This window comes from Syngnathus scovelli, chromosome 8 (genome assembly GCF_024217435.2).
Source record: "Syngnathus scovelli strain Florida chromosome 8, RoL_Ssco_1.2, whole genome shotgun sequence".
Taxonomy (NCBI): domain Eukaryota; kingdom Metazoa; phylum Chordata; class Actinopteri; order Syngnathiformes; family Syngnathidae; genus Syngnathus; species Syngnathus scovelli.
Window position 1 is genome coordinate 2,776,571 of NC_090854.1, and position 27,161 is coordinate 2,803,731.

General features: G+C 43.9%; 1 protein-coding gene across 3 annotated transcripts in view; it reads right to left on the bottom strand.

Annotated features, from left to right (window-relative positions):
- Positions 1-27,161, bottom strand: part of itgb2 (integrin, beta 2) — a 108,301-nt gene that overhangs the window by 73,033 nt on the left and 8,107 nt on the right. For all 3 annotated transcript variants that reach the window (XM_049727693.2, XM_049727694.2, XM_049727695.2), the window contains exons 3-4: positions 12,413-12,516; positions 2,290-2,491 (exon numbers count right to left, since the gene is read on the bottom strand). In XM_049727693.2, the coding sequence (XP_049583650.1) occupies positions 2,290-2,491; positions 12,413-12,516 (306 nt within the window). The remainder of the gene's footprint in view (positions 1-2,289; positions 2,492-12,412; positions 12,517-27,161) is intronic.

The window sequence follows — 27,161 nt, forward strand, 5'->3', positions numbered from 1 at the left end:
TGTGGTCGAAGATTTCACCTACCTTGGCTCCAACATCTCTAACAGTCTCAGCCTCGTCAAAGAGATCAATGTCAGAATCGGCAAGGCCTCATCGGTGCTAGCCCGCCTAGCAAAGAGGGTGTGGGAAAATAGCTCGCTCACCATCAAAACCAAGATCTCAATGTATCAGGCCTGCGTGCTGAATACACTTCTGTATGGGAGCGAGAGCTGGACGCTGTATAGTCATCAGGAACGCAAGTTGAACAGTTTTCACCAGCGCTGTCTAAGGAGAATCCTCAACATCTCATGGCAGGATCACGTTTCCAACAAAGAGGTCTTGGCCAGAGCAGGAATTTCCAGCATGTTTGCCATCCTTACAAACAGACGTCTGCAGTGGATTGGCCATGTATCCCGTATGCAAGATGGTCGACTTCCCAAAGACATATTGTATGGTGAGCTCGCCTCTGGTTCTAGACCACTCGGAAGACCACTTCTCCGCTTCAAAGATGTTTGTAAACGGAGCTTGAAGGAGGGCAACATCGCACCAGCACAATTTGAGACACTGGCCGCAGATCGCTCAGGGTGGAAAGCCGTTACCAAATCAGTCATCAAGAAAATGGAAGAGAACAGAGAGAAGAAAATGGAAGAGAAAAGGGCTCAAAGACACAAAAGAGATGCTCAGCTACCCCGAAACTCTACTGCCTTTAGCTGTGACATCTGCAACAGGGCATGCGGCTCCAGAATTGGACTCTTTAGTCACAGAAGGAACTGCAGGTCCAGCAACCAATGACCACCAAGGCACATAATCCATAGTCTCTCGAGACTGACGGAAGCCAACAACAGCCCAATGACTGCTGAGATACGCTCCAGCACGCCCGCGACCCCCGAGGGGACAAGCGGTACGGAAAATAGATGGATGAATAAATAAATGAATCCATCCATTTTCAGTATCGCTTGCACTCATGAGGGTCGCTGGCGTGCTGGATCCTGTTCCAGCTGACTTCAGGTTGTAGGTGGCGGAAACCCTGAACCGGTTGCCAGCCTATTGCAGGGCATACAGACTAACAAGCATCCACAGTCATAATGATACCTACGGCCAATTTAGAGTGCTCAATAGGCCGGCCATACATATCTTTGGACTGTGAAACTGAAGTTACCGGAAGAAACCCACGCAGGCATGGGGGGAACAAGAACATACCATATTTTCTGTTTCTATTTTCCTTTATAAGTCACAGTTTTTTTCATAGTTTGGCCGGGTTAGGGTTACGCCTGTGGAATAATCGGAGCCGCCACTGACAATGAGTCTGATGTCAGCGCCGCATGTACTTCCGGAGTCAGCAGCGGTGTTGTTTATAAGTGACACGGAAGACGAGTATTCCATCCATCCATCCATCCATCCATCCATCCACCCATCCATCCATCCATCCATCCATCCATCCATCCATCCATCCATCCATCCATCCATCCATCCATCCATCTTCTTCCGCTTATCCGGGGTCAGGTTGTGGGGTCAGCAGCTTTAGGAGGGACTCCCAGACTTCCCTCTCCCCAGCCACTTCATCCAGTTCATCCCGGAGGATCCCAAGGCGTTCCCAGGCCAGCTGAGATACATAGTCTCTCCAGACCGTCCTGGGTCGACCCCAGGGTCTCCTACCGGTGGGACATGCCCAGAACACCTCCCCAAGGAGGCGTCCAGGAGGCATCCTGATGAGATGCCCGAGCCACCTCATCTGGCTCCTCTCAACGTGGAGGAGTAGCGACTCTACTCCGAATCTCTCCCGGATGACCGAGCTTCTCACGCTATCTCTAAGGGAGAGCCCGGACATCCTGCAGAGAAAACTCCTTTCGGTCGCTTGTATCCATCCATCCATCCATTTTCTGTACCGCTTGTCTCCACGGGGGTCACGGGCGTGCTGGAGCCTGTCCCAGCAGTCATCGGGCAGTAGGCGGGGGACACCCTGAACCGGTTGCCAGCCGAACGCAGGGCACACAGAGACGAACAACCATCCGCACTCGCACTCACACCTAGGGGCAATTTGGAGTGTTCAATTGGCTTACCAAGCATGTTTTTTGGGATGTGGGAGGAAACCGGAGTGCCCGGGAAAAACCCACGCGGGCACGGGGAGAACATGCAAACTCCACACAGGGAGGGTCAGAGGTAGAATCGAACCGGCACCCTCCTAACTGTGAGGAGGACCAAAGTCAGCGTGAGCCAAAGTTGTCATGCCATAACATTCATAATTATTTCTTACGGGGGAAAAAAAACATATCACAGACTCTTAGTGTGATTAAATCAGGAATCAAACTCACCAGGTCGCAGTTTTAGACTTATCTTCTGTGGACTTAGCTGAATAGGCTCTTGCATATTGAATGATGTGGACAAAGGTTCATTTTTCTCAACTTGTTGAATGCTCACAGGGTCGATAATTTCCTCTTCATTGCACCCTCTTTCCATCAATTTAAATCGGGTTTCACAGCGTGCTGATTCCTGCTCACCTGCTTTGGTGAAATTCTTTTCAGATGACATGTAAAATAAGAGAAAATTAAATCATATTAATTTAAACTTTTTTTGTGTATATGCACATGACAAAAGCGAAAACAACACACCTGGATTTGAGGCACCACAACCAAAGAGCACCATAATCAAAGCTTTCATCTTATTTATTATAAAATTAACATTAATATAATTAGAATAATATATAACATTACAATACTATGAATGATATGAAAATTAAATTCAATTAAACTCTTTTGCAACAATTAATGACAATAATAGAATCTATAGTCATGTTCCGGGGCCACAAGTGCTTCATTTGATGTCAAGTGTGCCGACAAGTAAAGTCATAGCATAAATTTTCATTTCCAAGTAGCTTTGATTTTTGTGCCTTTATAAACAATAACTGATCAGTTATAGTCTGGGTATTAAATTAACACCTGCCAAATGTGGGTTGAAATTAATTTTGGCAGGTTTTGATAAATATTTGTAATATAGTTGGTGATGCATGAGGCAATTGTGCCAATCAGATACACTCTAAAAAGTCATTCAGGGCCTTAGTATATATATCACAATATTAAAAAAAGTATATTAACTTATTAAAATCTCGAAAAATCACAAAACAGATCATTTGAGTTGGATATATCAAAATGAATGGTGAAAAATTAGATCGTTATTTTTGCCTTATATTTATTAAGCTTGTTTGACAAAATGAATTAGTATTTGACAAACTAATTATAATTCTAAGATATTCATTATTTATTTAGTAAATACCAGTCAGAATATTTGAGTATGGGCCAATCATACCAATCGGTTTCGTCAACTACAATTATTACTTACTCTTACTCAATATTTGTAATCTCTAACAACTTGAGAAAATTAGTAGTTTTCGTACTCTCGAGTGGAATCATGGGATATCTACCATCACTGCTTTTTGAAATAACACCGTGCTGTGAACGGTCAACGGACAACGATTTAATGTGCATATAAACGTTGTCACCGTTATGCTGTTAGCTAACTTTGTTAATGTTTTCGAGCCAACATATTGCTCTGTTATCATACGGTTCATTAAGCTAATACCATTTATAGAGCAAACGTCACCAAAATGCGACTACTTTATTTGTAATTAAGCGCTACACAACATCCATCCATCCATCTTCTTCCGCTTATCCGGGGTCGGGTCGCGGGGGCAGCAGCTTTAGGAGGGACTCCTAGACTTCCCTCTCCCCAGCCACTTCATCCAGCTCATCCCGGGGGATCCCAAGGCGTTCCCAGGCCAGCTGAGAGACATAGTCTCTCCAGCGCGTCCTGGGTCGTCCCCGGGGTCTCCTACCGGTGGGACATGCCCGGAACACCTCCCCAGGGAGGCGTCCAGGAGGCATCCTGATAAGATGCCCGAGTCACCTCATCTGGCTCCTCTCAACGTGGAGGAGTAGTGACTCTACTCCGAGTCTCTCCCGGATGACCGAGCTCCTCACCCTATCGCTAAGGGAGAGCCCGGACATCCTGCGGAGAAAACTCATTTCCGCCGCTTGTATCCGGGATCTCGTTCTTTCGGTCACGGCCCATAGCTCGTGACCATAGGTGAGGGTAGGAGCGTGAATCGACCGGTAATTTGAGAGCTTTGCCTTTTGGCTCAGCTCTCTCTTCACCACAACGGACTGGTACAGGGTCCGCATTACTGCCGACGCTGCACCGATCCGCCTGTCGATCTCGCGCTCCATCCTCCCCTCACTCGTGAACAAGACTCCAAGATACTTGAACTCCTCCACTTGGGGCAGGATCTCATCCCCGATCCGGAGAGGGCATTCCACCCTTTTCCGATCGAGGACCATGGACTCGGATTTGGAGGTGCTGACCCTCATCCCGACCGCTTCACACTCGGCTGCGAACCGTTCCAGCGAGAACTGGAGATCACGGCCTGAAGAAGCCAACAGCACCACATCATCTGCAAAAAGCAGAGACGCGATGTTGAGGTCCCCAAACCGGACCCCCTCAACGCCTCGGCTGCGCCTAGAAATTCTGTCCATAAAAATTATGAACAGAATCGGTGACAAAGGGCAGCCTTGGCGGAGTCCAACCCTCACTGGGAACGAATCCGACTTACTGCCGGAAATGCGGACCAGACTCTGGCATCGGTGATACAGGGACCGAACCGCCCTTATCAGTTGGCTCCGCACCCCGTACTCCCGAAGCACCCTCCACAGAACCTCCCGAGGGACACGGTCGAACGCCTTCTCCAAGTCCACAAAACACATGTGGACTGGTTGGGCGAACTCCCATGCACCCTCGAGGGTCCTGCCGAGGGTGTAGAGCTGGTCCACTGTTCCACGGCCAGGACGAAAGCCACACTGTTCCTCCTGAATCCGAGGTTCGACCTCCCGACGGACCCTCCTCTCCAGCACCCCTGAATAGACCTTACCAGGGAGGCTGAGGAGTGTGATTCCCCTGTAATTGGAACACACCCTCCGGTCCCCCTTCTTAAAGAGGGGAACCACCACCCCAGTCTGCCAATCCAGAGGCACTGTCCCCGATGTCCACGCAACGTTGTAGAGGCGTGTCAGCCATGACAGCCCCACAACATCCAGAGCCTTTAAGAACACCGGGCGGATCTCATCCACCCCCGGGGCCTTGCCACCGAGGAGTTTTTTAACTACCTCAGTGACTTCGACCCCAGAGATTGGAGAATCCGCCTCAGAGTCTCCAGGCCCTGCTTCCTCAATGGAAGGCGTGTAGGTGGAATTGAGGAGGTCTTCGAAGTATTCTCCCCACCGACTCACGACGTCCCGAGTCGAGGTCAGCAGCACGCCATCCCCACTGTAAACAGTGTTGACGTTGCACTGCTTCCCCCTCCTGAGACGCCGGATGGTGGACCAGAATTTCCTCGAAGCCGTCCGAAAGTCATTCTCCATGGCCTCACCAAACTCCTCCCACGCCCGGGTTTTTGCCCCAGCAACCGCCGAAGCCGCGTTCCGCTTGGCCATCCGGTACCTGTCAGCTGCCTCCGGAGTCCCGCAGGCCAAAACGGTCCGATAGGACTCCTTCTTCAGCTTGACGGCATCCCTTACCGCCGGTGTCCACCAGCGGGTTCGGGGATTGCCGCCACGACAGGCACCAACGACCTTACAGCCACTCCGGTCGGCCGCCTCAACAATGGAGGCGCGGAACATGGTCCACTCAGACTCAATGTCCCCCGCCTCCCCCGGGACGTCGGAAAAGCTCTGCCGGAGGTGGGAGTTGAAACTCTTCCTGACAGGAGATTCTGCCAGACGTTCCCAGCAGACCCTCACAGAGCGTTTGGGTCTGCCAGGTCGGATCGGCATCTTCCCCCACCATCGGAGCCAACCCACCACCAGGTGGTGATCAGTTGACAGCTCCGCCCCTCTCTTCACCCGAGTGTCCAAAACATGCGGCCGCAAATCTGATGACACGACTACAAAGTCGATCATCGAACTGCGGCCTAGGGTGTCCTGGTGCCAAGTGCACACATGGACACCCTTATGCTTGAACATGGTGTTCATTATTGAAAATCCATGTCGAGCACAGAAGTCCAACAATAGAACACCGCTCGGGTTCAGATCGGGGGGGCCGTTCCTCCCAATCACGCCCTTCCAGGTCTCACTGTCATTGCCCACGTGAGCATTGAAGTCACCCAGTAGAACGATGGAGTCCCCAGAAGGAGCGCTCTCCAGCACTTCCTCCAGGGACCCCAAGAAGGGTGGGTACTCTGAGCTGCTGTTTGGTGCATAGACACAAACAACAGTCAGGACCCGTCCCCCCACCCGAAGGCGGAGGGAGGCTACCCTCTCGTTCACCAGGGTGAACCCCAATGTGCAGGCGCCCAGCCGGGGGGCAATAAGTATACCCACACCTGCTCGACGCCTCTCACCGTGGGCAACTCCAGAGTGGAAGAGAGTAAATGGAGTTGAGTAACATCTACTTAATTTTTTCAGAGACATTTACTTAGTTCAGTGGTTCCCAAACTTTTTCAGACTAGCGCCCGCTTGGCTCCCCAGTGAATTCCTAGCGCTTTTTCTTTGTCAATTTGTTAAATTAAATGAAGAGTCACCTCAATGTAACACTTCCAGTCCAAATTTTGCACTGGAGGTGGCATGATGTGTTTAAGTTAACCGAGTGCTGTGTATATATGTACAGTATTTTCTATACCAAATAAGCGTGTTTGTCCACAGCAGGTATGTTGTAAAAGCTTACTACTGCTACTCTGCACTGGGTTACCAAATTGCTCTGCTTTTGTCTGTCCAGAAAGGGTGTCAAACTCATTTCAGTTGCTGGCCACGAAGTTATGGTTTCTCTCATTGGCCCTTCATGACTTAATATCTCATAATATTGCATACACACACAACATAATCCAATAAAAAATGTTTATTTTGAAAGTGGGGTTTAAAAAAAAAGCAATATCTCACTGTTTTTAAAAAGGAAGATAATTGTGTTCTAGTATTTTAACAAGTAACATTGAGTTGACATGAGTTGTTTTTACGATACGCATAAAATGATGTGATGGACTAACAGTTGAACAATAAAAGACATCAACTCAATAAAGCAGAGAAGACAGTGACATCAGATTGAGCAAAAGATCTACTCAGAAACCACTCAGAATATTGCCAAAAGTGTGACCGAGATGGGCATGACAATAACATATGGCAGAGAGTGGCACTTAATACAGGTCGGGTCAACACCTCGGTAGATCTCAGGAAGCCTGCTTCTGGATAGAGCTAATCAATGGAGCACATTAAATTGAAGTAGTCCGTCTGACACAGAAAGACTATGAATGTATTCATTTGATTGCCAAAAATCAGGGATTTCCATTCCTATATTGTTACACCAAGATTCCCCAATACAGGCTAGTGTTGGAGATGCCATCTTTTGAATACTGCTATATAATTTGCCCACCATGGCCCTCTGAATCAGATCCCCCCTCCAGCCACTCATCATGCCATCCATCCAGGGGAAGTCATGGAAAAGTAAAATATTTCTTGACCTGTAAATACAAACTGGATTCGGTTGAAGTTGGGAAATTGTGTAAAATGTAAATAAATAAAAAATACAACGATTTGAAAATCCTTCTCAACCCGTATTCAATTGAATACACTACAAAGAGTACCTATTTATTGTTCAAACTGATAAACTTAATTATTTTTTGCCAAATAATAATTAACTTCGAATTTCATGGCTGCAACACTTCCAGTAGAAATTGGGGAAGGTGGCAAAATATACAGAGAAAGCTGAGAAAAGCTCATCAAACACCTATTTGGAACATCCCACATGTGATCAGGCTAATTGGGTATAAACGGAGCCTCCCCAAACATGCTCAGTCATTCGCAAGCAAGGATGGGGCGAGGTTCACCACTTAGTCCACAACTGCGTGAGAAGATAGTTGAACAGTTTAAGAACAACATTTCTCAAAGCAAAATTGCAAGGAATTGAGGGTTTTCAATATCTACGGTCCATAATATCATCAAAAGGTTCAGAGAATCTGGTGAAATCACTGCACGTAAGCGCCACGGCCAGAAACCAAGACCGAATGACCATGACCTTCGATCCCTCAGATGGCACTGCCTTAAAAACCGACATGAGTGTGTAAAGGAGATCACCAAATGGGCTCAGGAAAACTTCAGAAAACCACTGTCAGTAAATACAGTTCATCACTACATCAGTAAGTGCGGGTTAAAACTCTACCATGCAGAGCCAAAGTCGTTTATGAACAACATCCAGAAACGGCGCCGGGTTCTCTGGGCCCGAGCTCATGTAAAATGGACTGATGCACAATGAAAAAGTGTTTTGTGGTCTGATGAGTCCACTTTTCAAATTGTTTTTGGAAACACTGGACGTTGTGTCCTCCGGACCAAAGAGGAAGCGGACCATCCAGACTGTTTTCAACGCAAAGTTCAAAAGCCAACATCTGTGATGGTATGGGGGTGCATTAGTTCCCATGGCATAGGTGACCTACATTTCTGTGAAGGCAACATAAATGCTGAAAAGTACATACAGATTTTGGAGCAACATATGCTGCCGTCCAAGCGACGTCTTTTTCATGGACACCGCTGCTTGTTTCAGCAAGATAATGCCAAGCCACATTCTGCACGTGTTACAACAGCGTGGCTTCGAAGTAAAAGAGTCCAGGTTCTCCCCTGGCCTGCTTGCAGTCCAGACCTGTCTCCCATTGAAAATGTGTGGTGCATTATGAAGCGTAAAATACGACAGGGAAGACCCCGGACAGTTGAAAAACTGAAATGGTTCATCAAGTAAGAATGGGAAAGAATTCCACATGAGAAGCTCTCTTCCAAAACGTTTATTGAGTGTTATTAAAAGGAAAGGTGATGTCACGAAGTGGTAAACATGCCCTTTCCCAACTTCTACGGCACGTGTTGCAGCCATGAAATTCTAAGTTAATTATTATTTGAAAAATAAAATAAAGTTTATGAGTTTGAGCATTAAATATGTTGTCTTTGTAGTGTATTCAATTAAATATAGGTTGAAAAGGATTTTCAAATCATTGTATTTTGTTTTTATTTACATTTTACTCAATTTCCCAACTTCAACCGGATCCGGTTTGTATCTAGAAATGTGTGAGCGAGGAATGCCGTTATCACTCACCAGCTGCTCAAAGGACAAATTCTGCGACAGCAAAAACGCATATTCCTGGGCGGACGATTTTGCACTTCATAAAGCGCCATATATTTACAAAGAAAGCAAGGTCTTTTCTACTGGCCAGTCTAGTTTTTCCACCCTATTAATTTTTACGTGGATCAAAGTTTTCCCTCGCTATGACGGAGAGAAAATGGGGTGGTGGGGTAATTTAAAAAATGTTACACGTTTATTTGATGTGGTCAGAAGTAAATCAGGGCTGGTCAGAAGTCTTGCCGACAGTGGTTCTGTCACCTGTGTGACTGATGCCTGATGAAGTTTTTGCCCAGATGGTCTGATATTATGTGTGGGCATGTATTACTAAATTGGATTTTAAGTGTGGATATATATTACTATAATAATAATATTAATATAATAGTGACGGTAAATTTACTCGACCCAAACACAGATTAACAATGAAAAGCTTTTGTATCTCCATTGCAGGTGTTAAACTCTGGAATAATATGAATCTAAACCTGAAACAATGTTTTTTTGATGTTGATACTTATGAGTTATGATCACATTGAAATTAAATAATTCAATTGCGTTTTTTTTTTTCTCTTCTTTTCTGTACATGTGAAAATAAACGTACTCTAAAATGTAAAGTAACAACTTTGTTACAGGTAACTAAAAATGTTTAGTTTTAAATTGGATGGGGTGGGATTAAATAAATCCTACGTGGTGCTGTTGGGTCCTTTAAGCCGTGATCTCCAGCTCTCACTGGGGCGGTTTGCAACCGAGTGTGAAGCGGTCAGGATGAGGGTCAGCACCTCCAAATCTGAGGCCATGGTCCTCGATCGGAAAAGGGTGGAATGCCCTCTCCAGATCGGGGATGAGATCCTGCCCCAAGTGGAGGAGTTTAAGTATCTTGGGGTCTTGTTCACGAGTGAGGGGAGGATGGAGTGCGAGATCGACAGGTGGATCGGTGCAACGTCGGCAGTAATGCGGACTCTGTACCGGTCCGTCGTGGAGAGAGAGAGCTGAGCCAAAAGGCAATCTCGATTTACCGGTCGATTTACGCTCCTACCCTCACCTATGGTCACGAGCTATGGGTCGTGACCGAAAGAACGAGATCCCGGATACAAGCGGCCGAAATGAGTTTTCTCCGCAGGATGTCCGGGCTCTCCCTTAGAGATAGGGTGAGAAGCTCGGTCATCCGGGAGAGACTCGGAATAGAGTCACTACTCCTCCACGTTGAGAGGAGCCAGATGAGGTGGCTCGGGCATCTCATCAGGATGCCTCCTGGACGCCTCCCTGGGGAGGTGTTCCGAGCATGTCCCACCGATAGGAGACCCCAGGGACGACCCAGGACGTGCTTGAGAAACTATGTCTTTGAGCTGGCCTGGGAACGCCTTGGGATCCCCCGGGATGAGCTGGATGAAGTGGCTGGGGAGAGGGAAGTCTGGGAGTCCGTCCTGAAGCTGCTGCCCCCGCGACCCAACCCGGATAAGCGGAAGAAGATGGATGGATGGATGGATGGATGGATGGATGGATGGATGGATGGATGGATGGATGGATGGATGGATGGATGGATGGATGTTAAGACCGTGTGAACTTGTTCATTTACACTAGCGTGCACCCACACTAGAGCTGTTAATATCAATATTACATACATGTTTGATATTGATTAAACATCGTGACAATAATAACACATACTTTCACAATACTCAATTTAACACATAATCATAACTATGATCGTGGGTTCTCCTTTTTAGCAGATTACAATACTTAAGCAGCTTCAAAACGTATTTTGACAAGCTGGTTACCTCTAGGTCAAAATATAAAATTAATTATTTTTTTAGTGGGTAAATCTTTGTGACTTGGTCATTTCAAAAGTAGCTCGCGAGCTGAAAATGTTTGGACACCCCTGGTCTAGAGCATTTTCTATTCGGGCTCCAGAGCTTTGGAATGCCCTACCAATGGATATTAGAACTGCTACCTCACTAGAAACATTCAAGACACGTTTAAAGACACATTTCTGTGACATGACCTTTAATTAACCTGTCGTGGCCCATTCAGCTGGAGTTTGTTTTCGCTCCCTCTCCCCACCCCCCCTCCACCCACCCGTTTGTTTGTCTATGTGAAGCCCTTTGAGACTGCTTGTGATCTAGGGCTATACAAATAAACTTGACTTGACTTGACTAATACATTCATGTGTAAATGAAACATCAGTGCTATGATGCTGCTCAAGTTGCTCCTAAGTATATAATATGTTAAAGCAGAATAAAATAAAGTATATTACAGCTTACTGTAACTGTGATTAACATGTCTCATTCTCATCACCTAACGATGAGCATGGGCTTCTCTCGTTAGCAAATTAAAATATCCAAACAGTTTCAAAGTATATTATAGAAAAACAAAATAATATAAAATATTATTCAATATTTAATATAATATTTTATAATATACAATAATCCAAAATCGTGTGTTGCTGTGTTTCAGAACAAGTCTTCATCTAATCAATGACTTTTTAAACTATTAATTTACTGTGTTAGGTCAATCTGACTTTGGCACCATCTTCTGGTGAAATTTGGAATGGGAATGGAGGTTGACTGGTTCAACCAACAAACTCCCCTTTACCAATTTAATAATAGTTAATTTTGAAGAACTAACTATTAAGTAACCCTTACTCAGGCCCCCTTCTTCAGGTCTTCCATGTCAAGCTTTGAAATTTGGAATTTCATCTTAGCCAATTCGTCTGGGCCAAATCCAATACACATTCACGCACCATTTTTTACCATCCTACCCCATGTAACTTGACAATCAGGCAAGGCCGTTTGTGCTCAGCAGTTTGTGCATTTGATTCCCAACCCAATTGTAGACATGTGAGTTTGAACCTCAGACAGAACTGTCACATAACCTATCAAACGTTTTAGATTTTTTTTTTTTTTTTTTTTTTTAAATATTTGACATTATCTGATGGAAAGGCACCAGAAAGAACACCTTAAATGTCTAGGACATCCTCTGCCAAGAAGTCTGAAAAAAGGTTAAGGTAGGATTGAAAAGGCAGGTTGTTGGCTTCAACTGGTAAATAACCTTCTCCATCATCCAAACATCAACCAAGACCAGCATGGCCAGTGTTTCCTTGCTTAAAAACAAAGTTATTACTGGAGAGTTGAGAAATAGGCTAATTGAGTGATCAATTCTGGAAGAGACTGTTTTTGTTTGTTTTAATAGGGAAGAAAATCAACTAAATAAATTCAATTAAATATATTCAGAAATAATATTAAATTCAACTTATGTAAAAGTTCGAAAGATCAAATGGTAAAATCACAGACTGTGCTTAAAACATACCAGTTGTTGACACCAAGCGCAGTATGGCCCAGATCTGACACAATCATTGCAGGAGTTTACGATGGACTTAAAGCAAACCTCTTCTCCATTTGTAAGACACCATCCTACAAATAAACAACATCCAAAAACACTTAATTACAAATACGTATAACTGTATAACTGTATAACTGTAAATAAAGATTTCATTCAAATAATGATGTCTATGATGCAGCACATTAGAGAGTTAGCAAGAATGTGTGAATATTGGGTCTGTTTCTGCACCCAAAAAAACGATGTCATTTTCCTTCATTCATGCAAAACAATATTGTACTCCCCTATTGAAAAAACAAAGCCGGGTGAGTGGCAGGGGGAAAAAAAATATTTAATTGAGACATTTGGTAACTTATATTGAAAATTGAAAAAAATTAAAACTCTGGTTTTGTAAATTCCCCTGGCTTCAACATGATGAGTAGATTGTGTTTTTCTGTAAAGTGTGGAAAAGAAGGATAGTCAAATGCTCGAGGGAAATGGAAAGGTTCCCAATAGGATGATATTTCAAAACACAAAAAAACTGAAGACCAAAGGTGTTTTCTACTGTAAATGATTTGAGATTCTCTTGCTCAGACACCATCAAGTCAAATATGGAATCAAAGCCATGAAAAACAACAGCGATGTCTACAAACTAGAAGGCCACTTGATCCAACAGAAGCTTCATGAGCTCCTATTTAACATCTGGACCAATGAAAGTGTGCCATCCAATTTTAAAACTGCTGACATCATGACCATTTACAAATAAAAAAGATCAATCCGAATGTGGTAACTATCATGAAATATTCTTGTTAGCATTTGCCGGCAAGATGTTTTCACAAATCTTAAATAACTGCCTTAAACTGCTTCGTCAAAATGTGGCTTGATGGATGCATCCCCCACCATGCCGTAGATCTAACTGGGTTTCAGCTACTACTACGTGCAGATCACAACAGGGAGCTCACGGGAAAATCAAAGGGAGGTGGTCTATGTTTCTATATTGATGAAGGTTGGTGTACTGATGTCACAGTGTTGAAAGAGCGGCTGCATACATTCCACCACACGCATGTGCGTTCGAAGCCACGCAGCTGCTGGCTGACCAGGTAACAGACATGGAGAAAAAATTACCAAACTCACTGATCATTGTTCTGGGTGTTTTTAACAGAGCGAACCTTGCACACGAACTCCCCAAATACAGACAGCACATAACGTGTCCCACCAGAGGGAGACAGACACTGGACCACTGCTACACCGGAATATAAGACGCATACCGCTCTGTGCCCTGTGCAGCTTTAGGACTCTCGGACCACTGTCTAGTTCATCTGATCCCAACCTACAGGCAGAAATTAAAAACTTCTAAGCCTGTGGTGAGGACTGTGAGGAAATGGACAGTCGAGTCAAAGCAGGACCTCCAGGCCTGCTTTGACTGCACCGATTGGTGTGTTTTTGAAGCTGCAGCTTCAGACCTGCATGAACTCACAGGCAACCTGTGACATCATACATTAGCTTTTGTGAGGATTTGTGTGTGCAGACTAAGACCTTCTGTGCGTACAACAACAAACCTTGGTTTACACCAAACCTCAGGATGCTGCGCAAAGCCAAGGAGGAGGCCTACAGGTGTGGGGACCGGTACATGTTCAGGCAGAACAGGAACACACTGAACCAAGAGATTCGGAAAGCCAAGAAGTGTTATGGGGAAAGCCTGGGGAGACACCTCGCTGCTAATCCTGATCCCTCAACAGTGTGAAAAGGCCTGCAGAGCATCACGGGCTTGTTTAAATTCATGACGACGCATATATGTACTGGTCTCGCAAAGGCAACAGCAGAAGTCACACTGATTTGCAAGTATGCAACTTGTTTTGAGTTCATGCATTGTGTTGGTTTTGTCCTTTGAACAAGGTGATGTTCATGCACTGCTCATTTTGTGCACCAGTAATAAACATTGATGTCTTGAATTTGAAAAAAATAATGTCTTCACTACAGAGGGGTTCGGTGAATGCGCATATGAAACTGGTGGGGTTCGGTGCCTCCAACAAGGTTAAGAACCACTGCTCCAAACCCTCGCTCGATCTAACTTAGCCCTCTGTGAATTGTTTGACTATGAATTGTTTGACTACTGTGGAGTAGAGGTTCGCAGACATTTTGTCTCAAGGATCAAGGCTTGGGTAATCTAAAGACGAAAAACAGAGAAAAGGAAATGTTGCAAAAAGAATGGCTTGAGTTGCATAAGAGAAATAGTACCCTATTTTTCGGACTAAAAGTCGCTCCGGAAATACGGGTCGCATTAGCCATAAAATGCACAATAAGGTGAAAAAAACCATATATAAGTCGCTCCAGAGTACAAGTCGCATTTTGGGGAAAATTTATTTGACAAAATCCAACACCAAGAACAGACATGAACGAGCAACAACAGGCAAAATGATAGGTATGCTAACGTGACATAAACACAAATGAAAAGCTGACGTAACATTCAGAGTTATTCAAATAACTATTACATAAATAACACGTTTATAAAACCATCTGTGTCACTCCAATTCATTAAACCCATCGATCGTCCTTTATGGAAACGATGCCGCGTATGCGCCGCGCCGCTGACGTCTAAATATTCTAAATATTCCACAGACCCATATAACGATATATAAAGTATATATCACATAACTATCATATAAACAAAAATATTATCAAACCATCTGTGTCACTCCAAATCATTAAATCCATCGATCAAATTCCTCGTCCTTTGTCAACTACGCCGCGCGTACGCCCTGACGTCAGCCTCGTCGTCTTTCCACAGATCTAGTATATAACTATATTATAGCGTTAACAAAGTACAAGGAAAGACGAGCGTTTGGTAAAAGTCTCTTTATTTAACAAAAAAAGAGTTCAATGAGCCAACAAGTACTGAACTGTAACGATAAAAACATATACAAGTTGCTACACGAAATAAAATATATCAAATAACTATAACATAAATAGTTCACCACCACACGGCCCCAAGCACCGGCGTGGACTTCCAGGTGTGTGGCGGCGTGGACTTCCATCCCAGGAGGTGGCACTTCCAGCCACGGAGGTGGAAGAGAGCTCCATAGAATAGGACCGGGCGTGCGTAAAAGCCATGTCCGAGCCCCATCCACCATCCCCGGACAGCCACCCGGCCAAGCGCCGGCCCCCGACTTCCATCCACGGAGGTGAAAGAGAGCTCTGTGGAGTAGGCCCGGGCGTGCGTAAAAGCCATAATAGTTTTTCAAACCTTCTGTGTCACTCCAAATCCTTAAATCCTTCAAACTCTTCGTCCTCCGCGTCACTTACAAACAAAGCCGCTAATGATGCCAGTAGTACGTGGGGCCCTTCGTCATCTTCGTCATCCCGTGATCGAATCTTTGTCCTTTATGTAAACAACCGCTGCGCCGCGCCACTGACGTCACTTGAAATTCAAATTACAGTAATCCCTTGCTACATCGCGGTTCGTTTATCGCAGTTTAACTTTTTTATTATTATTATTTTGAAAATTTGTGAAAAAATTCACATATGTCGCTCCTCAGTATAAGTCGCCCCCCCCCCCCACCCAAACTATGAAAAAACGGCGACTTATAGTCTGAAAATTGCGGTAAGTTACAGAAAAAGGAGATAACAGAGTCAGATCAGTTATGAATTGTGTTGTGAGGAGGAAATATGGAAACAGTGAGTGAAAGAAAAAATGAAGATGGAAGAGTGAACAAGGAAAGAGAAAAGGGAAACAAAGAAACAGGTAGAAACGGAGAAGTGAGACAGGAACAGAGGTTAGTGTGAAATCATCATTGTATCCAACTCTGACAATTGACAACAAATTAACAAACATTTCTATTCTGTCGGCTGCACCACCATAGCCACTCAACACCTGTGACGCACCTGATATGACAGCACCAATGATATAAGTCATGGACAGAAGCACACTGACAATTAGAAAACACCTGATATGGATCAGACGGCGGAGCTCAAACTCATTCCTTACTATGTGTGTGTGTGCAATATATATATATATATATATATATATATATATATATATATATATATATATATATATACACTACCGTTCAAAAGTTTGGGGTCACCCAAACAATTTTGTGTTTTCCATGAAAAGTCACACTTATTCACCACTAAACGTTGTGAAATGAATAGAAAATAGAGTCAAGACATTGACAAGGTTAGAAATAATGATTTGTATTTGAAATAAGATTTTTTTTACATCAAATTTTGCTTTTGTCAAAGAATCCTCCATTTGCAGCAATTACGGCATTGCAGACCTTTGGCATTCTAGCTGTTAATTTGTTGAGGTAATCTGGAGAAATTGCATCCCACGCTTCCAGAAGCAGCTCCCACAAGTTGGATTGGTTGGATGGGCACTTCTTGCGTACCATACCGTCAAGCTGCTCCCACAACAGCTCAATGGGGTTCAGATCTGGTGACTGCGCTGGCCACTCCATTACCGACAGAATACCAGCTGCCTGCTTCTGCTCTAAATAGTTCTCACACAATTTGGAGGTGTGTTTGGGGTCATTGTCCTGTTTGTAGGCTGAAATTGGCTCCAATCAAACGCTGTCCACTGGCTATGGCATGGCGTTGCAAAATGGAGTGATAGCCTTCCTGATTCAGAATCCCTTTTACCCTGTACAAATCTCCCACCTTACCAGCACCAAAGCAACCCCAGACCATCACATTACCTCCTCCATGCTTAACAGATGGCGTCAGGCATTCTTCCAGCATCTTTTCATTTTTTCTGCGTTTCACAAACGTTCTTCTTTGTGATCCAAACACCTCAAAGTTGGATTCATCCGTCCACAACACTTTTTTCCAGTCTTCCTCTGTCCAATGTCTGTGTTCTTTTGCCCATCTTAATCTTTTTCTTTTGTTGGCCAGTCTCAGATATGGCTTTTTCTTTGCCACTCTGCCCTGAAGCCCAGAATCCCGCAGCCGCCTCTTCACTGTAGATGTTGACACTGGTGTTTTGCGGGTACTAGTTAATGAAGATGCCAGTTGGGGACCTATGAGGCGTCTGTTTCTCAAACTAGAGACTCTAATGTACTTATCTTCTTGCTCAGTTGTGCAACGCGGCCTCCCACTTCTTTTTCGACTTTGGTTAGAGCCTGTTTGTGCTGTCCTCTGAAGGGAGTAGTACGCACCGTTGTAGGAAATCTTCAATTTCTTAGCAATTTCTCGCATGGAATGGCCTTCATTTCTAAGAACAAGAATAGACTGTCGAGTTTCAGATGAAAGTTCTCTTTTTCTGGCCATTTTGAGCGTTTAATTGACCCCACAAATGTGACGCTCCAGATCTGAACCCCATTGAGCTGTTGTGGGAGCAGCTTGACCGTATGGTACGCAAGAAGTGCCCATCCAACCAATCCAACTTGTGGGAGCTGCTTCTGGAAGCGTGGGGTGCAATTTCTCCAGATTACCTCAACAAATTAACAGCTAGAATGCCAAAGGTCTGCAATGCCGTAATTGCTGCAAATGGAGGATTCTTTGACGAAAGCAAAGTTTGATGTAAAAAAAATCTTATTTCAAATCCAAATCGTTATTTCTAACCTTGTCAATGTCTTGACTCTATTTTCTATTCATTTCACAACGTTTGGTGGTGAATAAGTGTGACTTTTCATGGAAAACACAAAATTGTTTGGGTGACCCCAAACCTTTGAACGGTAGTGTATATATATATAATTTTTCGGAGGCATCTCTGATGGTATAGCTCCAGTACTTTTAAGTGCCCGTTGTATGTGGTCCAGGCCTCTGACCCATACAGAAGAGTGGGCAGCATGACTGTGTATATATATATATATTATATATATATATATATATATATATATATATATATATATATATATATATATACAGTCAAACCTCGGTTTTCGACCACAATCCGTTCCAGAAGGCAGTTCGAGAAGTGAATCGATCGAATTCTAAATAAATTTTTCCCATTACAAATAATGGAAAAAATTTTTATCCGTTCCCAGACTAACAAAACGCCTTTTTTAAGCATTTTTTCATTTGCTCATTTTTGTCCGATTGCACAACTGCGGCGCACCGCCGAACACGCACAGCGCTGGTCGGATTATTGTGACAGAGCCGTCGCTGAAATTAAGAAAAAAAATGTAAAGTACTGATGTACTTTCAAAAATTTAAGTGGACCCCAGTGCGCAGGGAGCTTAATTTGATCTGATCGCGCAACCGCAGCATGCCGGGGGCTCACTGTTGCATTGCTTTAAGAGCGTCTTTGTGTTTTCGGATGGCTTTACTGCTCCCACTTGCTTTCTTTCTTTGGAGGCATGATTAGGGGTTAATACAATCCTCAAAGTAACGAAAATACAATAATGAACGGAGTCAGTCGGCATCCGGGCCCCGCGGTCAGGTTTTCTCGGGTCCTTTCGGCTCATCTCGCGAGGTTCGACCTCCGAATTTTGTTCCACAACCGCAGCAAAAAAATCTCGAATTTTTTGTTCGAATTCCGATTTGTTCGAGAACCGTCAATATATACAGTCAAACCCATACGTAAATATATATATATATATATATATATATATATATATATATATATATATATATATATATATATATATATACACGCTCGTTGTCTAGTATGACTGTCCTCCGTCTTGGTCTTGTGGGTCTTCAGATGAGCGTGGAGGCCGATCCTGGACCCGATTGTTCTTGTGCAGTGTAAGCAGGTGAAAGTAGTGGTGGTGGGTTTGGGTTGGGCCTGTTTGGTGGATGGTCTCTCCATTCTGAGTCTGCGCTTGTCTTCTGTAGTATGGTGGAGGTCGTCATTATAAAGTGCAGCATCCTCACGGAAAAGGTTTCAAAGTCAAAGTCAAAGTCAGCTTTATTGTCAATTTCTCCACATGCCAAAGACACACAAAGAAACCGAAATTTCGTTCCCCCCTATCCCACGGTGACAAGACATGGCTCACAACAGACAAACAAGTAAACAAGTATAACAAAAGCGTGCTGAATAAATAATTAATAAATAACACAACAATAAATAAATAAATAAGAGGAGCAGAAAAAAAAGGAGCAAGTGTGCGTACAGCAGACATTCCCGAAAATAGCGCAACAGTGCCGCACGCTACGCAGAAGGGGGTAGCGAGTTCAGGGCCCTAACAGCCTGGAGAAAGAAGCTGTTGGCGAGTCTGGTGGTGCGGGAGCGCAGGCTCCTGTACCTCTTCCCAGAGGGCAGAAGGTCAAACAAAGAGTGAGCCGGGTCACTCACATCTCTGGCAATCGAGGTTGCCTTGCGGGCGAGATGGGAGGTGTAAATGTCCTTCAGGGAGGGGAGCGAAGCACCAATAATCTTACCAGCCGTATTCACTATGCGCTGCAGGGCCTTCAAGTTCTGTTCAGTGCAGTTACCACCCCAGACAGCGATGCAACTGGTGAGGACGCTCTCAATGGTGCCACGGTAGAATGTAGACAGGACTGCCTGAGGAGCACATGCACGCCTGAGCTTCCGCAGGAAGTACAGGCGGCGCTGAGCTGTCTTTGCCAGTGACGAGGTGTTTGCGGACCAGGAGAGGTCCTCACTGATGTGCACCCCCAGGAACTTGGTGCAGCTCACCCTCTCCACCACAGCACCGTCGATGATGGAGAGGGTGAGCTGCACCAAGTTCCTGGGGGTGCACATGTCACATGATCTCCATGTCAACCTATTTTTTTGCCATATCTTCCCAAGTTTTAAGGTCTATGTGGAACCATTTCATGTTTATTTTGATGTTATCCTTATACCTCATCTTCTGGCCTCCTGGGGCACGTTTTCCTTCAACAAGCTGGGAGTAGAGAACTTGTGTTGGAAGGCAGAGATCAGGCATGTGGACAACATGACCAGTCCATCTGAGCTGGTGTTGAGCAATGGTGGCGGTGATGGTAGGGATATCAGCCTCCTTCAGGACGCTGCTGTTAGTGCGTCGATCCTCCCAACTGATCCTGAGGATTTTTCGGAGGCATCTCTGATGGTATAGCTCCAGTACTTTTAAGTGCCCGTTGTATGTGGTCCAGGCCTCTGACCCTTACAGAAGACTGGGCAGCATGACAGCTTTGTAGACCAGGACTTTGGTCCTCGCCAGAAGGTCGCGGTTCTCAAAGACTCTCTTCCTTAGCCTTGAGAAAGCCCCACTGGCACAGCTGAGGCGGTGGTTTCTCTCTTCATCAACGTTGGCTTTTGATGATAAGAGGCTGCCCAGATATGGGAAGTGGTCCACATTTTCCAGTCTGGTGTTGTCGATGGAGATGTTTCGGGGTGGGACAGGAGTACTGTTTGGTGGTGACTGATGGAGAATTTGGGTCTTTTTTATGTTGATGGGTAGACCAAGCTGTTTGTATGCTCTCGTGAAGGCAACCACTGTGCACTGTAGGGCCTCTTCTGAGAGGGTTACAAGAGCGTTGTCGTCCGCATACTGCAGCTCCATGATGGATATGGTGGTGGTTCGACCTTTGGCCCTGAATTGGTTGATGTTAAAAAGTTGCCCGTCAGTTCTGTACATAATTTAGACTCCATGGGGAAAATGTTTGCCCGTGAGATAGAGAATAGCAGTAATGAAGATGGAAAACAGCGTTGGAGCAATGACACATACCTGTTTCACTCTGTGTTCTGTTTCATCTCCACTGCCACTGAGGACTGTAGCTGACATATTGTCATGTAGCAGTCTCAGTACCCGGATGTACTTCTCTGGGCAGCCAATCTTTGCCAGAACCAGCCAGAGTGCTTGACGGTTCACCGAGTCGAAGGCTTTGGTGAGGTCTATAAAGGCCATGTGTAGTGGTAAATTTTGTTCCCTGACTTTTTGGGGAGTTGACGAGCAATGAAAATCATGTCTGTGGTGCCTCTGTTTGGGCGGAAACCACTTTGAGGCTCGGGAAGTATGTTTTCTGCCAGGGGTGTGAGTCTGTTGGCCAAAATCCGAGCTAGGGCTTTGCCTGTGGTGGACAGAAGAGAAATGCCACGGTAGTTCCCGCAGTTTGCCCTGTCTCCCTTCTTAAAGATGGGGACAAGTAAGGGATCCCTAAGTTGTGCAGGGATTTTCTCTTTTTCCCATATTTTGAGAAGCAGGGCACAGATGTGTCTGGGGAGATCGGGTCCTCCTTCCTTCAGGACTTCTGCTGGGATGCCATCAGGGCTGGCCGCCTTGTTGCTCTTCATCTTCCTAATTGCCTCTGCGCCTCTTCCAGGCTGGGTGGTTCTTCCATCTTCTCAATTATGGGCTGTTGAGGGAGTTTTTCAAGGGCCTCCATCTCCGGAGTGGTGTCCCTGTTCAGAAGTTCCTCGGAATGCTCTTTCCACCTGTTTGTTATTGCTCCCTTTTCTTTCAGCAGCGTGAGCCCATCCATGGAGCAAAGGGGCGTTATGGAACGGTAGCTGGGGCCGTATACCGCTCTTGTGGCTTCGAAGACTCCTCTGGTGTCTCCAGAGTCAGCAAGCTGCTGGATCTCCAGAGCCTTCCTTGTCCAGCAAAGGTTCTTCAGCTTCCTATCCGTTAAGGCAAAGGCGGCTGACCAATCAATGGGAAAAGGAGATGACATAGTGGACTGGACTGCTCTTTTAACCTTTCATTTGATGTTATTTTGCCAGGTGATAAAAGTTTGCCGCTTGATGTCTATGAGGTGTTGGATTTCAATGTCATTTTCATCGTATCAGTCCTGACGTTTCCACTTTTTCTGGCCAAAGAATGCTTTTGCTGGAGTCCATGATGGTAGAGGAAAGCCTGTCCCAGTGTTCTTCAGCATCATTTGGATACTGCTTGGGCAGGTACGCACTGAGAGCCGCCTGGAGTTGTTGTTGGTAGGTGGTTATATATATTAGGGCTGGGTAAAAATCGATATCATTAAAATTTTACTTAATGGATTCATAATACGAAAATATTAATACAACCAGGGTGTGCACTGGAGTTATTTTTCTGCCGCAGGCCCCGCAGCAGTCTCGTGCGTTCCAGCGTGAATTCACATAATGGCGGAGGCAGCTAAAACGCTGTTCAGCAAGTCGTCCCAGCTGAAGTTTGACGTGTGTGTGTGTGTTTTTGTTTGTGTGTGTGTGTGTCCGTGCGTGCGTGCGTGTGTGTGTGTGTGTGCGTGTTTGTTTTAGGGGTGCTCGATTATGGGTGAAAATCCAAATCACAATTATTTTGTTCAATATTGAAATCACGATTATTTACACGTTTTTGAAATCATAAAAGCATGTATTCAACATTTTTGGAACATAAAAACAACATTCTCCTCTTAACAGTGTTGGGAAAGTTGATTTTCTCCACAAACGCAGCTAACGCTCGCCACACAGCAGATTTCAAGAGTGAAAGAAACGAACGTGGAGTGGAATTAACAAAACCAAGGAGTGAAAGGAAAATACGCTTGGAGCAGTATTTTCCGCCTAGCCTGTCCGTGCTGCCATCACGGCGCCTCCGATCCAATGTTGAAACTCTGTTGGACACTCTTTTTACCACCTTTTTACCATGCCGATGAAAGTGGAAAAGAGCGTAAGGAAGCGCTCGATTTTCTGACTGCGGAGATGGAGGCCGTCAGAGTACAGCAGATAACAATTCTCAACTTGGTAGAAGAAGTTAAAACGCTACGACTACAACTCAATGAGAAGGAGAAAACAATTGCACATTTGGAAAATCGAGTGTCGGACCTCGAGCAGTACACAAGAATGAAGGACATAATTGTCACTGGACTTGAGATTAAACCCTGGTCATTTGCCCGGGCGGTGGCGGGTTTCGATGAGACCAACCAGGCTGACTTAACCAGCGCAGAGCAACAGGTGACAGCCTTTTTCCTGTCCAAGGGCATAGAACTGGACGGGCGTAGCATAGAGGCCTGTCACCCACTACTGCAGAGGACGAGCGACAAACCTGCCGTAATACTGAGATTTGCAAACCAAAGACATAAAACGGCACTGTTAAAACAAAAGAAAATGCTGAGAGGATCCGACATTTACCTGAATGAGCACTCCACCAAAAAGAATGCGGATATCTCCAAGAAAGCTCGCTTTTTACGAAAGGACAGAAAGATCCAATCCATATGGACAGCAAACTGCAAAGTCTATATAAAGCTGAACCAGAGGAATCCAGAGGAATGGTCATCAGAAGTATAGAAGAATTGAACAAGTATCAGTGACAATCAGACAACAACTACACAAGATGCTGTCTACTTATGGACTGGCTACCTGTGGAAATGACTGTGGACCGAAATGGCATTAGACTCTTCTGATATAGTTGAACTCACTGAACATAACATGCATGGATTTGAATATAACATTGAACCTGATTGCAACTTCTTTAAGAATGTAAATAGCAATTGTGGTTATTATTCAGATGACCAATTTAATGCCAAAATCAATGTAAATCAAGGACTGTCAATTATCCTTTTTAATAGCAGAAGCCTTTACGCCAACTTTCAACATATTAAGGAGTACTTATACCATTTTAAGAAGCAATTCAATATTGTAGCTATTTCTGAGACTTGGATTAACTCCGAGAAGGGTGCAGATTTTGAGTTAAAAGGTTATGAACTCAAGTACAAGAGTAGGATGGAAAAAAAGGGAGGGGGAGTGGCCATGTTTGTAGACCAGAATCTCAACTTCAAGGTGATCGAAAATATGACTATTGCTGATGTGATGGAATGTATTACCATAGAAATCGATATGGGTAAAAAAAGAAACGTAATTGCTCCTGGCTCCAGCATTGACATTTTTAAGGACATTGTGGAGGGATTATTTGCTAATACAAATCAGAAATTGAACTTCATCTGTGGTGATCTCAATATACATCTTCTGAATCCCAACAAACATAAACAGACTGACGAGTTCTATGATACATTGTTTAGTATGAGTATCTTTCCCATGATCACCAAGCCAAGCAGAGTAACATCACATTGTGCCACTCTCATTGATAACATATTCACGAATAGCTTGGAAAACAATATCATTAGTGGGTTATTACTGAATGATATAAGTGACCATTTGTCTGTTTTTGTGGTTTATGACCGTGATTGTAATAATGTAAAGGATGGAAGTAAAGTTTACAGGAGGGTGAGAACATCAGAATCCCTGAGTGCTTTCAGAGCAGATCTATTGACGGAACACTGGAATTGTGTGTCTAATGAGTGTAATGTAGACATATCATATGATATATTCCTAGAAAGATTTATGTCATTGTATGATAAAAACTGCCCACTAAAGCAATGCAATAGGAACCATAAGTATAGAGTCCCCATGGATCACAAAAGGTCTACAAAATGCCAGTAAAAAGAAAAATTCTATGTATTGAGAATTTATAAAGCATAGAGACAGAAATTAGGTACAAAAGATATAAAAAAAAGCTAACGCAAATTATGAGGAGGTGCAAGAAGGAATACTACAGCAAGTTAATAGAGAAAAATAGAAACAATAGTAAGGATAGGGATATGGGAGGTTTTAAACAGTATTATCTAGAAAGGAGCTGCTAACACGAAGTACCTTGAACACTTCATGGATAATGACAAGACCATAAACAATATGGAAGATGCAGTCAATGATTTGAATGCATTTTTTGTGAATGTAGGACCGAAACTGGCTGAGGGTATCAGTGACCCGTCGATAGAGCAGGCGAGAGCAGTAGGAGATGGTATTGGAATTAATCCAAGTTCAATGTTCTTGAGCGCAGTTGATGAGAAAGAAGTTTTAGATATTATAAAATCATGCAAAAATAAAACATTTACAGATGGGAATGATGTTGATATGGCCTTAATTAAGGAAGTTGTTGATGGAGTGGTAAATCCTCTGACATATACTACATCTGTAATTTGTCCTTTAAAATAGGTACCTTCCCAAGCAAAATGAAAACGGCGAAGGTTATTCCACTGTATAAAACAGGAGATAAACATCTCTTCTCACAAATTATAGACCTGTTTCTCTATTATGTCAATTCTCTAAAATCTTGGAGAAGCTTTTCATTGTGAGACTGGATAGCTTCACTAAGATACACAACTTGCTAACTGACAGTCAATATGGATTTAGAACAAATAGATCAACAAGTATGGCCCTAATGGATTTGACGGAAGAAATAACTAACTGTATTGACAATAAGAAATATGCGGTAGGAGTATTCATTGATTTGGAAAAAGCTTTTGATATCATTGACCATAACATATTATTGTATAAATTGTAAAGATATGGGATGAGAGGTGAAGCATTGAGCTGGTAAAAAAGTTACATTACTAATAGACAACAGCTTGTTAAGATGGGTAATCATATATCATCATGCCTAGCTAGATATTACCCGTGGAGTCCCTCAGGTGTCAGTGCTGGGTCCCATATTATATATTTTGTACATAAATGATATTTGAGAATTGTACACAAGGTTGGATTTCAAGATCATACAAATAATTTGTTTTTAAAATCAAACGCTTTAAAGCTAATGGACTTATTCAAATTTATACTGGCACAGATAATGTATCGAGCAAAGACTCAAAAACTCCCAGGGAACATTAAACAATTATTTATTGAAAAAGATAAGGGATATAATTTGAGAGGAAAATGTAACTTTGATAAAGGGTATGCTCGCACCAATCTCAGGAGCAGGTGCATATCATCCTATGGAGTAACTATGTGGAATGGGCTAGAAGATAAAATGAAGGAAAGACATAGTTCTATTTAAAAAAAATTATAAAGGAACCGCACCGGATTATAAACCGCACCAACTAAAATTCAGGGATATTTCAGTTTTTTTCTTACATAAGCATCACCGGACTATAAGCCGCACGTGCACACGAGTTTTTTACAAAGAAAGATAGTACATAGAAAGCCTTTTTAACATTTTAATAACATACTTGAACATGTCTTTCTAAACATTGCCTGTGACGCAGCAGTAGTACCGCAGCAACGCGGAAGTGTGCACGCGAGTTATTAGCAAAGAAAAACTGGACACAAAAAGTTTTTTTTAAAGCTTTAATAACATACCTTAACATTTCTTTCCAAACACTGCCTGTGACGCGGCAGTAATACCACAGCAACACGGAAGTAACACAGCAAAGTCACTGAGAGACGGCGGTAACACAGCAGCAACACAGGAGCAACACGGTAGCACAGCACTAACAGGGCTGGTTAAAAAAAAAACATACCAGTAAAAGTAAAAAAAGAGCCGTCTTCATCTTCCTCCTGTGCACTGAAACCATCAAAGTCTTCCTCCTTAGTGTCCAATTGGAATAGCATTAGATATCCTTCGCCTCACACTTTCTCAGTCTCTCTTTCGTCGTCGGTTTTATGCATTTCTTCGAGTGCGAAGAGGGTCTGTTCATGCTAATCTTATTCATGCACAAAGCGCCAAATTACATTAAACTAGCGAGCGACACGTATAGCTTAAAAGCAGCATCGTATGCATTTCTTTTGTCCCCCATAATGACGGTTTGTGTATAAAAGCTTCCTGTCTTTGTGTGAATGCGGGTGTGTGTGTGGTGCGCGAGACGATCACGTCTTCTTCGGCGCATTATCTCTTCTTTGTCTGTCTCGCTCTTGCTTCCTGCTAGAGCGCCCCCTGGAGACCGGAAGCCGTAAAAATCCATAAGTACGCTCCAGAGTAGACACAAGATAATGTCATCAACATCGACTGCCTTTGTCTTAAAAGCGGCATCATATGCATTTCTTTTGTCCCCCATGATGACGGTTTGTGTATAAAGGCTTCCTTTCATTAATGTCCGACTTGATCGCGTTCTGCGTGATGCGCGAAATGTAAACAAAAACTAGCACGTCTTC